The sequence below is a fragment of the Salvia hispanica genome, chromosome 1, assembly GCF_029641045.1.
Source record: "Salvia hispanica isolate PSC_SH4W2 chromosome 1, Shi_PSC_v1, whole genome shotgun sequence".
Lineage (NCBI taxonomy): Eukaryota > Viridiplantae > Streptophyta > Magnoliopsida > Lamiales > Lamiaceae > Salvia > Salvia hispanica.
This window is the reverse complement of record NC_142692.1, coordinates 766,364-781,111: the sequence shown is the minus strand read 5'-3', so window position 1 is coordinate 781,111 and position 14,748 is coordinate 766,364. Positions and strand designations below refer to the sequence as shown.

General features: G+C 36.5%; 3 protein-coding genes and 1 long non-coding RNA gene across 4 annotated transcripts; 3 read left to right on the top strand and 1 right to left on the bottom strand.

The window, feature by feature from the left end:
* The first annotated feature begins 32 nt into the window (after nt 1-32).
* On the top strand, nt 33-6,711 carry LOC125220488 (SCY1-like protein 2 A). Its single transcript, XM_048122657.2, has 14 exons — nt 33-714; nt 1,087-1,191; nt 1,772-1,882; nt 2,530-2,712; nt 3,162-3,288; nt 3,478-3,539; nt 3,634-3,720; nt 4,036-4,122; nt 4,284-4,397; nt 4,510-4,638; nt 4,734-4,796; nt 4,897-5,058; nt 5,152-5,270; nt 5,413-6,711. Exons 1-14 carry the CDS (start codon nt 220-222, stop codon nt 6,293-6,295), a joined length of 2,727 nt encoding a protein of 908 aa, XP_047978614.1. The 5' UTR covers nt 33-219; the 3' UTR covers nt 6,296-6,711.
* A 289-nt stretch (nt 6,712-7,000) lies between these two features.
* Nucleotides 7,001-7,727, top strand: LOC148933012 (uncharacterized). Its single transcript, XR_016137038.1, has 2 exons — nt 7,001-7,270; nt 7,366-7,727. It is a non-coding gene; the product is annotated as an uncharacterized LOC148933012 (long non-coding RNA).
* Nucleotides 7,728-7,931: 204 nt separating this feature from the next.
* LOC125221504 (mannan endo-1,4-beta-mannosidase 5-like) lies at nt 7,932-10,414 on the bottom strand. The gene is made up of 5 exons (XM_048123623.2): nt 10,094-10,414; nt 9,568-9,762; nt 9,329-9,451; nt 9,006-9,211; nt 7,932-8,475 (listed from the first exon to the last, which is right to left on the bottom strand). The coding sequence occupies exons 1-5, from the start codon at nt 10,388-10,390 to the stop codon at nt 8,061-8,063; spliced, it is 1,236 nt and encodes a 411-aa protein (XP_047979580.2). The 5' UTR covers nt 10,391-10,414; the 3' UTR covers nt 7,932-8,060.
* A 2,274-nt stretch (nt 10,415-12,688) lies between these two features.
* Nucleotides 12,689-14,612, top strand: LOC125220489 (mannan endo-1,4-beta-mannosidase 1-like). Its single transcript, XM_048122658.2, has 5 exons — nt 12,689-13,024; nt 13,202-13,396; nt 13,508-13,630; nt 13,715-13,917; nt 14,032-14,612. Exons 1-5 carry the CDS (start codon nt 12,704-12,706, stop codon nt 14,486-14,488), a joined length of 1,299 nt encoding a protein of 432 aa, XP_047978615.1. The 5' UTR covers nt 12,689-12,703; the 3' UTR covers nt 14,489-14,612.
* Nucleotides 14,613-14,748: the final 136 nt, after the last annotated feature.

Below are 14,748 nucleotides of genomic sequence, written 5' to 3'. Positions count from 1 at the left end.
CGGTTCCATTTATCATTTTGTTTTCGACGCCATGTAGAAAAATCAATTACACAAGTCTTCTTCTTCTTCCTTCAACAGCAAGAGAGAGAGAGGGTGAGATCTGAGCTCCGATCATCCCCAAATTCCAATCCTTCTCTCCAAAACCGCCGCCGCCGCCGCTTCTTCCACCGCCAATTTCATCCCCGAACTACCCTTGCCAAAAACCCCCAAATTCCAGAAATGTCCCTAAATATGAAAACCTTGACGCAGGCCTTCGCGAAGGCGTCGGCCGTGATCGAGAAGACCGTGCAAACCACAGTGCAGGAAGTGACCGGCCTCCCCAGGGCGATGCAGGAATACGACCTCCTCGATCAGATCGGATCGGCGGGGCCCGGCCTCGCCTGGAAATTGTACTCCGCCAAGTCACGAGACGGCCACGCGCCGGCGGTCTACCCTACCGTGTGCGTTTGGGTGCTGGACAAAAAGGCGCTTTCGGAGGCTCGGCAGCGGGCCGGGCTGTCCAAGGCTGCGGAGGATTCGTTTCTGGATGTGATTCGGGCCGATGCGGCCCGGCTCGTGAGGCTGAGGCACCCTGGGGTAGTGCACGTGGTCCAGGCGCTGGATGAGAGTAAGAGTACGATGGCCATGGTCACGGAGCCGCTGTTTGCGTCGGCAGCCAATGCGCTGGGGAATGTGGAGAATATCGCCACAGTTCCTAAGGAGCTCAAGGGGATGGTATGGTCTTCAATTGCAGCAATTTAGGTTTTCCTGAAGTTGAGGATTAGTTTTTTTGAGTTTGGATTGTCGTATTGGGTATTTCAGCTGGATAATGGATGCTAATTTGGAAATACTACTAATTAATTTTTGGCTAGGTGTTCTTTACGGAAGAAGAGAGGATTTTTTAACGACACTAAATGTGATGAGAGAATTGAATAAATTTTGTTGCTTAGTACTCATTTCAGTCATTTGCACTATCAACTCCGTTAAATTATCCCTTTTTTATTGCACTTTTCCAATTGGTAGTTTAAATATAGTTGCAATTCAGGAACGTGTTCATACTTGTGCTATTTCTTGCGAGTTCTGATTGATAGACTGTATCTGGTGCAGGAAATGGGAATATTGGAGATTAAGCATGGTCTGCTCCAGATTGCAGAGACATTAGATTTTCTTCATAATAATGCACATCTTATCCACCGGGCTATATCTCCGGAGGTAGTTTCTTCAATACAGTATAATACAAATGACTTCCATTCATTGTGTTTGTAGGATTGTCATTTATTTTCTGTTAATTTAAAATTTCGTCTTTTGAGTTTGTGGAATAGAAGAAGTTATAACCGTCAGTGTATACCAGTACGATTTTTAGAGGCATCTCTTTGATATGCAGTTTTCATTTCTTGGCGCTATATGGAGGCATAGAATTGAATTTTGTGTTGTACCATACACAGTCTAACATGTGCTTCTTTGTCATTTTTGCCTCCTCTATACCTCTGTTTCTGAAATTGGCCAGGAACCTAACTTGTTGCGACTTATAAATTATATAATTCAGTATATATATTCTGATAAAGTAAGGTTCATCTTTTAATGCTTGCTTCCAATTAAATAGCTTGTGATGTAAACATGTCCTACATGTCATGGTTATAAAACACTCTGTAGAAAGTTTTCCATGACGAACTGGTTGATATTTTAAATCATTTGTGTACTAATTGCCTGTTCACTTGGCATCGGTGCCATCCTGTCTCGGGCGGCTACATTGTGCCTATGGTTAAACTGATGTTCTTTCTCTATGTGGCAGACTATCCTTATTACGTCTAATGGAGCTTGGAAGCTTGGTGGCTTTGGTTTTTCCATTTCAGCTGATCAGTCTTCCAGTGATTCTGCTAGTGTGCAAGCATTCCATTACGCTGTGAGTCATCAATTTTTGTTAATTTTTGGCAAATATGGATATTATTTTCAACTCTCTTGTGGATTATGTTTATCTGCTGTGTTCTATGCACTCTCTAGATATATTATATGCAGTATTTTGTGCTTTTAGTTGGCTTGTATTCCACCATTTTTATAATATTCTTGTCTTATGAAAGAATATTTATATATGAGGATCTACTTCTAGTAGTTACTTGGTGATATTGCCCATAAAACAAGTAAAAGAATTAAAAAATAAATATGGCTTTACAGCATTCTCAATCTCTTAATTGTAGCTATCCTAGCAAAAAAGCTCCATGAATGCAATTATTATATATCTGCAGTTCTGCACTGCCAGGGTTCCACCTCCATGATGCCTTTTGTTGATAATACTCTCATAGGAATTAAAACTTTGTTCGACATCAGGCATTGTTTTATTGTTGGAGTAATTTAGAAGGCATAAACTGAGAATCTACCCTGATCCATTTTCTTAGAGTATTCTCTATATTGTTGTCCACTTGACCCAGTTTTTCGTATTGCAATTGCTAGTGCTCTTCTACTAATATTTGCTTCCTTTTGTTTTGAGGACTGTCTGGATTATTGCGAGTTTGAATCATGCATTACTGAATTCTTAACTGGCTTTGCTAACAGGAATACGATGTAGAAGATTCTATACTGCCCTTGCAGCCATCAATAAACTACACTGCCCCCGAACTGGTACGGAGTAAAACAGCTTCGGTTGGGACTGCTGCTGATATTTTCAGTTTTGCATGCCTTGCCTACCACTTGGTGGCTCGGAAACCGTTATTTGATTGTAACAACAATGTGAAGATGGTAAGTTTTACTATCTTTGAACTTTGGCAATGCTGCATTGCTGATTGTTTGTTATGAGCTTTGACATCAGGAAATAGATGCTCCTTTTTAAGTTTTGATGTTTTCCTGCTAATATCATGTGCTTTTATTTACATCTCATTCTGCACATCTTCTGATTTTGATATAAAACCTTTATTAAGGAATAAGAAAATATCTGCCTCTATACGTAACTTGGTCAGGACTGAGTATATCATCTCTACTATGTTAAGCATGTAGTTATATATTCTGGTTTTCTAGGATGCTGCACTGCCTCTCCTGGCCACTTATATATCAAGAAATGAAATTAGGGATGCTGTGTTTTTGTCTTTGTCTTTGTAAGTTTTATAGGTTTTTCCAGACATTTTGGGGGTTTTCCACAAGCATGTGCTTGTTTAGAGAATAATTTTTCTTGGCTGGTTGCTTTTTGGCAGTACATGAATAGTTTAACGTACCTGACAAATGAGGCATTTACAAAAATTCCGAGGGAGCTAGTCCCAGATTTGCAGAGAATGCTCTCAACAAATGAGGCTTCAAGGCCAACTGCATTGGATTTCACAGGTTAGGATTTACTCTGTTTGGTTATAGTTGTTTAGTATATCAACAAAATCTCTGATGGTGAATGTTAAGGTGCTAGATATCATTTTTTATTTGTTGTTTCAGGGCATGCTGACAGTACAGTGTATGTAAAAATTTCATGCATTACTTGATTTGTTTTATCAAATATCCCGTTCTTATTTGCAATTGCAGGTTCATCTTTTTTTCGTGAGGATACAAGGTTGCGTGCTCTTCGCTTTTTGGATCACTTGCTTGTATGTAATCCATTATTTACCTCAGCTTGGACTTGGTATTAAAAGTTACATAGTAGAAGTTTTTTAATTTGGAATTTTCTCTGACTACTTCCAGGAGAGAGATAACATGCAGAAAACTGAATTTCTTAAAGCTTTATCCGATATGTGGAAAGATTTCGACCCCCGTGTTTTGCGGTACAAGGTTTGAATATTTTATTTCCTTCAATTCTATTCAATTTGGAAAAAAATCTGTTATTGTATGTTGATACAGATCAAGTAGATATAGATCAAGTAATGCATTATACTTCATAGAGAATCAGATGTTGACTAATTTAAGTTTTTTTAACCTTAAATTTACACTTCATTATAAGTCATGGTATCTGTCTTATGGTTTCTTTAACATGATGTCAGAAGTAAGCTCTGTCTTCCTTTTAATATGGGTGTACTTAGTTTTTCAAAATGTTTTTTGTTTGGACAAGTTAAAAAAATTTATCCTTGGATTGCATTCTGTACACAGGTTCTCCCCCCACTTTGTGCTGAACTCCGAAATTTGGTGATGCAACCTATGATTCTGCCTATGGTTCTGACAATAGCGGAGTCACAGGTACAGTATTAATTCATCATTTTATTCTGAAGCCTTTGGCATGATTTATTTCTGTTTTGGAATTAGATTTGATTTTTCCTTTGCATGATGAATTTGTGACTTGAATAATCATTTAGCATCAGGCTCGAGACTATAGGCTTATGTTGTAAAATTTATTGTAGGACAAAAATGACTTTGAGCAATCAACTCTACCAGCTCTTGTACCTGTCTTTAGTGCAGCTGCTGGTGAGACATTATTGCTGCTTGTCAAGCATGCTGAGCTTATTATCCACAAGGTAGCAAATATCTACTAAACTACCATTTATGCACCACATCACTATTATCGAATCTTTTTGCTTATACCCTGAAAGATAAATTTATTACTAATTTCTTCTTTACACCTGGCAGGCTAGTCAGGAGCACCTTGTTTCACATATTCTTCCGATGCTTGTTCGAGCTTATGATGATACGGATGCTCGCTTGCAAGAGGAAGTTCTCAAAAAGACTGTTTCACTTGCAAAACAACTAGATGTTCAGGTAATTGATTTCTGGAAGTGCTCTTTGTTTCAGTTGCTTTTCCCAATGGAACTATTCACAATTTTTATCTCTTCATTTCTTTTTCCATCTTGCAGCTGGTGACGAAAGCTATCCTGCCCCGTGTTCATGGTTTGGCCCTCAGAACAACTGTTGCAGCGGTATGTGATGTCGGTGAATGTTTTGTATTCCAACTACAGGAAATTTTAGCTTGTTAGACTCTACTGGACACAGATTCACAAGTTTTTATTCAAATTGCAGGTGAGAGTGAATGCCCTCTTATGTTTAAGTGACATGGTTCAGTTACTAGATAAGAATGCTGTTTTAGAAATCTTGCAAACTATTCAACGATGCACAGCTGTTGATCATTCTGCTCCAACGCTTATGTGTACCCTTGGGGTTGCAAATGCAATTTTGAAGCAGGTCTGTGTTTTTCACTGTCTTGGTGGATCTTGAATGAATTTATCAATACAGTACTCTTAATCTTACCTCCGTAAATTTACTTCTTTGTACCAGTATGGAGTTGAATTCGCAGCGGTGCATGTTCTTCCACTACTAATACCTCTTCTCACCACCCAACAATTGAATGTACAGCAGTTTGCTAAGTATATGCTTTTCATCAAGGATGTATTAAGGTAAGATTGCCATCTTTTGTGTAGCTATGCTCACCTTCGAAGTTTCCTTGTCTTTGTCTTCAGTTAACACCACTGCTGGTTAACTTGCTACTATGCAACTATGCAGCTAATTATACTCGACTTTCCTCCTGTCTCTTTATAGGAGAATAGAAGAAAAACGAGGAGTAACCTTAACACAGTCTGGACAGGCGGAACCAAAACAATCACCTACAGTTGAAGGACTGCTATCAGGACAAACGAATAAACCTGTCTCTAGTGCTCCATCTAATACAAAGCGCAGTTCAGCATGGGATGAAGACTGGATACCGAATAGGGGAGCTGCAACTGCCCCGCAGTCGTCATCTGCAGCATCAGCTGCCCAGTCTGCAGTACCGAATCAGCCTCCGCAGAGCAACTTATCCTTGAAATCATCTGCTCCTTCCACTCAGCAACCAACATCTTCATGCCCTCCAGTTGATGTTGAATGGCCTCCCAAAAATTCATCAAACGCTGCAGCTCAATTTGGTGGCTTGGACATTCTAAACGGAAACAAAGGCACCTCAGATTCGAACTTGGATGATATAGATCCTTTTGCTAACTGGCCACCGCGGCCTAGTGGCACCACAAATAATCCCGGCTCCATGAACAATGGCTCCACGACATCATCAGTGAATAAATATGGGCTCAACAGCAGTTCAACATCTGCCAATGGTTCGAACACTCAATCCCCATCTTGGGCATTCAGCATGCCGACCCAGAATCAAGGAATCACTTCATCACCAAGCATTGGAAGTAGCAATGGTGGACTGAGTTCACAATACACTCTTGGGCAGGTGAAGCAAAACCACGGCGTTTTAGGTTCTTCCAGTCAGAAGGCAGCAAATTTGGATTCAATATTTGCTTCCAACAAGAATGAGCATACTGCACTAAGGCTCGCTCCACCTCCTGCAACTGCTGTTGGCAGAGGGCGAGGTAGGGGAAGTCGAGGGCAAACTGGCCAAACGAAGTCTAAAACCGATCAACCCCCTCTATTGGACTTGCTGTAATCTATACATACAACCACGCCTGCTCTGTCTCTGTAGTTGGTGTTCAAGGTTCAGATCCTTCGTCATTGTCTGCCGCGGCTTGAAGAGTTCCCTCTTTTTTGTGCTTGATGCGTATTTTCCTCGAAATGGTGAGGTTTTTGTTGTTCAATAGCATGTAACCGAGTTTGTAGCATAGTGTGGTATAGACACCTTTCTAGAAAGTTCTTTTTTTTCTTTTTTCCTTGGGGGTGGAATGAAATTCATTTATCGTTGATAATTCTTTTTATTCTTAGAAACTGGCAACTCCCATTAATGGGGACTATAAAAAAATAAGTTGAGGTCATATTGTTGTTGTGTATATGTGTGGATCACTTTTGGAAACTGTCAAATTTTGATTTACTCTACTATTGAAACAATATTAATTAGTGATTTGATGATTTTTTTTTGCTTAAAACTCTTTAGTTCAGTATGTATGTATTGTACTCAACTCAAATCTTTAATGTTATTAACTCAAATCTTTAATGTTATTATTATAGGCTCTTGTCTATAAAAATATAAAAGGAGAGTTTTGAGGATATTCACGTAAATACTATTTTAATTAAAAGCTATTTATTGATTAAAATTATTATTAGTTAGTGAGAAGTTATTTAAAGTTAATATGGAGTTAATGGGTGGTTATATCAATCATTATTATCTATAATAATTTATGTATACTTACTACTCAGATCCGAAGAAGCCCGTAGGTGGCCATGTTTTGGCTCATGAAGCCACCATAAGATTGATGATCAGGAAAGGCAAAGGCGAGCAATATGTCTGCAAGGTGTTTGATGCCCCGAATCTTCCTGAGGCTGAAGCAATATCCTTTCTCTGCTTCTACATTTAATAAATTTCCATTTCTAATCTCATATATTTGAATTCCGATTTAGAACAATGTGGGTTTTCTTAACAGAAACAAGTTTATATCTCCAGGTGTAATTGCAGCTGCTAAGGATTGAGGCAAATACCGTATCTTTATGTTTTATTGATATTTGATTAGTTTCTATACTATGAAACATAAATGCTTTATTCAAACTTAATATGCTTTTGGTTAGGCTTCAGAGAGCAAACGAGGTACGGAGGCGAAGATACGACAATTTGGCGACAACTAACGAGATTTTTTCCAAGGGCCGAGAGTGAGAAGTGAAGGAGCATCACAATACTTCTGTTTACAAATTGGAAGGAGAAGAGAGATATGATGAGACTTGAACATGAGCCGCCGCAGAGTATGAAGTATGAACCCTATTTTCAATTTTTATTGTATTGTTCAGAATGAGTTAAAATTGAGTGATTATAGGGCCATCTTTTGTATAATTATTTATGCTTCTAAAATTAATATTGTAACTAGTCTACCGAGTCTGTTTTGCTCTCTCCATCCCCCCTCTTTCTCTTTTAATTTATTTACTGTTAAGTTTAATTTTATTTCAGCATTTTCTTTTTTATTTTCCAATATAGCAATTTTATTTTAATAATTTATTTATTTATTCATCTTAAATTGCATATAATTGTATTGTTTCTCATTTTAGTTACCACGAAAAAAATAAAATAAGTCGTGCAACGCACACGTGGGTGATACTAGTTTCTTTAAATCTAAACTTCAATCATTATATAAACACAACAATCATAGCAATATGAACTTTTCATCCCTTTCATTTCACAGGGTAATATGACCAAACAATGAACCTGTTATCACAAAACATGTGATCCAAAATCAAACCCCAATCTAGATACATCAGTTCCCAAAACCTTTTCATGGCGTTCCACGACGATGGGCCGGCTTGAACCCATGCGACGGGCCATGAGTCCCATTGGCAGCCAACGCACCCAAGGCATGAGCTTGCCTCGACATGATCCCAGCCGTTGATGTGCTCTGCGATAAGACGATCTCGTACCCATCACCGTACGATTCCATCCCTTCCGCCATCACCTGCCAAACCAAGCTTCCACTCATTGTACCTCCATTTTGTGCATATCTATACACATCTCTGTACACATTTCCAATGTATGTGTCTCTCTTATTCAAAGTATACCCTGGATCTTTGCTTGATTTCCCAAACTCAGCAAGCACCAATGGCTTCTTCAATGTGTTTCTTGCATCTTGCCAATGATTGAACAACCAGCTCTGCATGAATCTCACTTGTTCATCCTCACTTTTCCCACTTAGCCTGCAACAAAATATTCTATAAAGTTAATGGCCACATTCTCATTTTTTTCATGTGGCAAAAGGAAATTCTATCCATGTAGACAAATTATAGCCATTTTTACAAGTATATAATCATCGAATTTCCCGTATAGGGGTGTTACTACTTCGATAATTTTATTTAGGGAAAATTGCTAAAAAAAAACATAAAGTTTGGTCAAATTCTGGTCAGTCTCGTAAATTTTAAAAATTGCAAGTTATGAACTTAACGTGACACGTGCATGTATAAAATTTAAACGCCGTCGTTTGAGTAGTTGAACATTTTGGCCACATAGTATTTTCATTTGCAACCTCATTAATAAATTTCCTCAAATCTGAGATTATATGAGACAATTGAGAAAAATGCGGAGTATATTGCCTAATTTTTAAAAAATTGTACGATTGGCCAAAATTTGACCAAACTTAATGTTTCTATAGCAATTTGACCTATTATTTACATGACTAGTAAAGATGAAATGTGAGAAAAACCTAAATTAAGAAAGTGTAGTAACAAACCAGATATCAGGATAAGCATGGATGGTGGCGAAGTCGATGTCTTTAACAAGATGGTTAGAAATGAAATCAGTCCCAACTTGAATATTATTAGGATTGGCTTGTTTTCTTTCTGGCACACTGTCTCCATAGAAACCTTCCATTCCTATCTCCAGCAAGTGTTTGTTGTCAATCGATTTCACGAAACTTGCCATTTCTTCGACCCATCCCTATTCGATATCGAGAAATTCATGAATTAGGGTTTTGTCTTTTTTTTTTCAGTCAATTCTTCGTTTGTCCCACAATAAATGTCTCATTTCGTATATAATATATTTACGATTACTCACGTTGACTGTTTTCCCGGAGTGGTCGGTTTCGCAACGTGGCTCGTTTATGAGTTCCCACGCCATGATTGTGGGTTCATCCTTGTAAGCAACCCTAGTAATGGTGTTCAATCTTGTCATCACTGTCTGCAAAAGAGATGAATTCATATTCAAAAGATTAAAAAGAATTCTCAATTTTAAACATTCCTTTATACTATATGGTGCATTATTTTTTGAATTAATATCTAAAATAACTTACTTACCTTAATGTGATTTTTGTAGTAATCTTTAATGATTTGATTTGTGTAAAAATCATCATCTCCACTGATTGTTGCTCCTGCATTTTTTGCCCATTGAGCATACTGTGGTCTACCTCCATAATCTTTGTAATTATTCACGAAGCTAAGAATGAGACGAATTCCATATTTCTTTGCTTCGGAAATAATAAAATCCAATCCCTGCAACATTTACACTCGTTAGTATTATTAATTATCTCGACGAAGGAAATTATTAATTTATCTAGACACAAGTCTAGGTCAAAAGGAAATTATTAATTTTTGTATTTAGACACAAATGTAGATCCACTAAAATTAAAGACCATTGCTAATTAAGGATAGTTATTAATTTAATTAAAGATAATAAGTTGTCTTTATTCTTGGTGTTCGCAAATGGAAGTGTTTCAAAAAATAAAAAATTAGGTAGCTTTTATTTGCGTCCTAAATTTTTATATATTTTTTAAAAAATTCAATGCAAGTAATTGCGTCTCGTTTATTGTGTAATCATGAATACCTGAAAGACATGTTCATCGTAGGTTCCCGGGGAAATTTGGAGGGCGCGATCGCCTCCGTCCGCAAAAGCCCAAGTCCGGCAGACACTGAGACCGGCGGCGGAGGCATCCCGGAGAGCGGCGGAGACCTTTTGGCGGTCGTTGGCGTCGGAGGAGAGGTACATCATCCAATAGGAGTTGAATCCATTAAAGAGAAATGGAGATCCATCTATAACTAACTGGGACCCACTTATTCCTACAAAAGATTGAAGTGGAACTGTGCCTTGGCAGACAATAGTCCTCACTGACAACATTAACATGCCTACAATCAAACCAATGGACCCCATTTTGGACGATGTTCTAAATCGTCACAAAGAAGAACGAAATATATAGAGAGACAACTCAATTAACAAGGAAGAAAAAATGGAAAACTTGAGTGTAAGTGTATCTTACGATTAATCTAATATAGACAAAGAAAATAGGGAAATAATTGTAAGAAGGAAAGCTAATTAACTACAATTATGTATATTGGGAAATCTAATTTGTATAAGAAAATCCAATTAATGCCGATTAATTAATATTTGGTCATAACTTTCCTACTAAGAAATAACTATTAAAATTGAATAATTAAACAAACTTTAATTTTCATCTATAATGAAAAATGAGAGAGGATTAAACTCACAATATTCTTGCCCATTAAAAACGTGCCTTGCAATTCATCCAATATAGACAAATTAAATAAGGAAATATGTATAATTAATTAGACAATCAGGCAAATTGAAAAATCTAATTTGTAGAAGAAAATTCAATTAATTCAAATTAATTAATGTTTGGTCAAAAACTTTCCTACTAAATAAATTACTATCTATAAAACAATTAAACCAGCCTTAATTAATTTCATCAAAAAATCCTAATTTTTGGGCTTCAATTCATTTCTCTTAAAACAATTTATTCATAATGAAGGTGTGGACATGTGGCGTGTGGCAGATAGTTAATTTTATTAATCTCAAATTGGATACGAAATTCTGGAATGGCTAAACTAAATCGTGACTTTGTCACGTTTGTTTGTTTGTTTAATTCACGTTTTCAACATTTTCTTTACTTGGGAAGTAAATACTATCATTATAATTTGATTTAGTGAGTCCCTTCCTCCCAATAACTTAAATTAAATTCTCAGTTATTACGCAATATACATTGATCACTACCCGTTAAATTATCAGTCAATTACTATTGTTATTATATTTTCGCAAATTAATATTCTATCCGTCCAAAAAAATAGAGCATGTTCGCTAGTCGCTAGCCAGTTTTTTTTATAATGTACAATGACCATCATCACATTCACATGTCACATGTGCTCTTTCTAACCAACTCAATACATAAATATTTTTTCTAAAATATTTATTGGAGAAAATCAGAGAATATATGATTTGCCTATGTACTTATTAATAAAGACTAATTTTTTAACTTCTAACTATTGCAACACAAATCTTATACACTATCACAAATGTTAAAAGTTAATATTAAACTAAGCAAATAAATAAAATGTTGAAAAGATCTACACCTATTAAGCAAAGGAATCATAGGGTAATGATGATTTCATCAACTCTTCTTCACTTTTAGTTAGTTAGTTCTATGTTTATTCGAATTAAGCTTTATTTAATTGAACCCAACATTTTCAAATAAAAAACTAGAAAAGAAAATATAATAGGATAATGATTCTTAATGAATCATAATAATAAATCCTACTAATGACTATGATAATATACTAGTCATCGCAGCTTGTTAACCAACCTCCACGTGTCTACGCCTTTATCATTTTTTTTGTAAAATCAGGAAAATAAAAAAAGAAGAAACAACAGAGAACAATGAATTGAATTAGATGAGTTGGGTTGAATCCCAAGTTGGCAAAAATGAAAACTAAAACTTAGGAAAAAGAAGGTACTAGCCTAACTAATCAAGTTAAGACTTTTTAATTTTTAATTTAATCTAGAGATAGTTAGTTAACACGTCTCTTTACATTATACTAGTAGTAGAAGTTTGAACCACTAAGCAACGTAGAAGTTCTGATTTCACACAATTACGTAATATTCATTGTATCTCATTATACTTAGAACATTATTTGGGACACAAAATTTACAGAAAAAAAGTGATATACATAATTTAAGTGAAGATATAATAAAATATACAATAACAAAGAGTAAAAGGAATTTATGTTTCTTTTTTACTAAAAATGGATGAACTATAATAAAAGAAAGAAATATGATTCAATTATGATGAAGAAAAGAAAAATATAAAAATAACACATCTTTTTTTTAATTTAATTATATTCAATGCCGACATGAGTTTATACATAGTACTAATTGGCTTCTTGAATTTTCTCCCTAACTATTTCTTACGCACACGATACATGAACTTTCCAATTAGAGTCGGCCACACATACTTACATATGTTCAATTTAGTGCTAAATTTCCTAGTCCACGTGCATCCACACAATTGGTCACGTACTATAAGGTCGGCCAACAATTCTCAATTTTTTAAATTCAACTCTTACAATAGTACTATTATTATTGATATATAGCTTGTCTTAATTATTATCCAATCCACTCTACCCTTCTTCATTAAAATAGTCTAAAATGGGGTCAATAACTACTTGGATTCTAGCCATGTTCCTATTGTTGGAAGCTCAATTTTGCCACGGCCGCATGCTTCCTTCAAGTCTAGATTTTGTGGGAAGCAATTTCCTTCTCCAAGGCTCACCGTTTCTCTTCAATGGCTTCAATTCCTATTGGATGATGAACGTAGCCTCCGACCCCGGCCGCCGCCACAAGGTCTCCGAAGTCTTCCGGGAAGCCTCCGCCACCGGGCTCACCGTGTGCCGGACTTGGGCTTTTGGAGACGGAGGCGATCGCGCCCTCCAAATATCGCCAGGTGTTTACGACGAACGTGTCTTTCAGGTACTGTTATTGTTACGTATCGTAAGTTTGTTAAGACCGATAAATAAACAAAATATGATAAGAATTAAGAACGCATATTTTTAGGTCATTTTAGTAGTATAGTAACTTCAAGACAGATGAGTTATCTATCTTACCAATGTACTCGTGGGATTAACACGTGTTCATATATTTATATAGGGATTGGATTTTGTGATTTATGAAGCGAGAAAGTATGGAATTCGCCTCATTTTGAGTTTGGTGAATAATTTCAATGATTTTGGAGGTAAAGCGCAGTATGTTAAATGGGCTAGAAATGCAGGAGCACAAGTTAGTGATGATGATGATTTCTTCACAAATCCACTCATCAAAGATTACTACAAGAACCATGTTAAGGTAAGAAATAAAGAGTCACAACATGCATGACTAATTAAACTCGATCATATTGTAACATATTTAATTAAATAAAACTATAGGCATGATTAATTGGCTTGAATTAATTTGCAGAGAGTGGTGACAAGATTGAACACGATTACTAGAGTTGCTTACAAGGACGAGCCAACCATCATGGCGTGGGAACTCATCAACGAGCCACGCTGCCAAACCGACTACTCTGGAAAAACACTCAACGTGAGACATCTGTTGTGGGACGGGCGAAAATTTTTTACAACACACAAAACCCTAATATGCATGCATTTTCTTGATTTTGAATAGGGATGGGTTCAAGAAATGGCAACTTTTGTGAAATCCATTGACAATAACCATTTGTTGGAAATAGGAATGGAGGGTTTCTATGGAGCTAGCATTCCACAAAGAGAACAACTAAATCCTGGCTTCCAAGTTGGGACTGATTTCATTACAAGCAATCTTGTTAAAGAGATCGACTTCGCCACCATCCATGCTTATCCAGATACCTGGTTCGTTATACTTGAATGCAAACCGTCCCAACTTTATTAGTACGGGGTCTTTTGAAAAATGTCCTGAATGTAAAAACGTACAGTATCATACTAATGCAGAGTTCATGTGTGCAGGCTACCTGGGAAAAGTGAGGATGAAAAAATGGAATTCATGGATAGATGGATTAGGAATCACTATGAGGATGCAAGAAACATATTGAAGAAGCCATTAGTGATTGCTGAATTTGGAAAGTGGAACAAAGCTGGTGTGGAGGAAAGAGACATGTACATGAGGAATGTGTATAGAGATATATATAGATATGCAAGAAGTGGAGGTATAATGAGTGGAAGCATGGTATGGCATGTGATGGCAGAAGGGATGGATGAGTATCATGATGGGTATGAGATCATCTTATCGGAGAGCCCATCAACGGCTGGGATCATGTCTAGGCAGTCTCATGCCATGAAAGCATTGATGTCTCGCAATGGAGTCATCATGCCCCATGATGATGATGATGGTGGTCATCATGCGAAGAAATCAACTCTATGGAAAATTTTGCGATGGATGATGATTCCTAATTTTTTCACATGATTCTTTGTATTCATTTCTCATTTATTGTATAGTTACCAACGTAATGGAATTGTATTTTTTTTTTTTTTGTATATAGTCAAAAGATGAGATCGCCAATTGGGAATATACCGGAATTTGCCGATTATTCGTAAAGTATAGAATAATATGGAGTATATAATTTATGTGCTAGTGGAATATTTTGAATCAATTAACGGATTTTGGACTGCATTGACATTCTAAGATGTTCCATGACCTATTGATGACGAAAATAAATTTTCAAT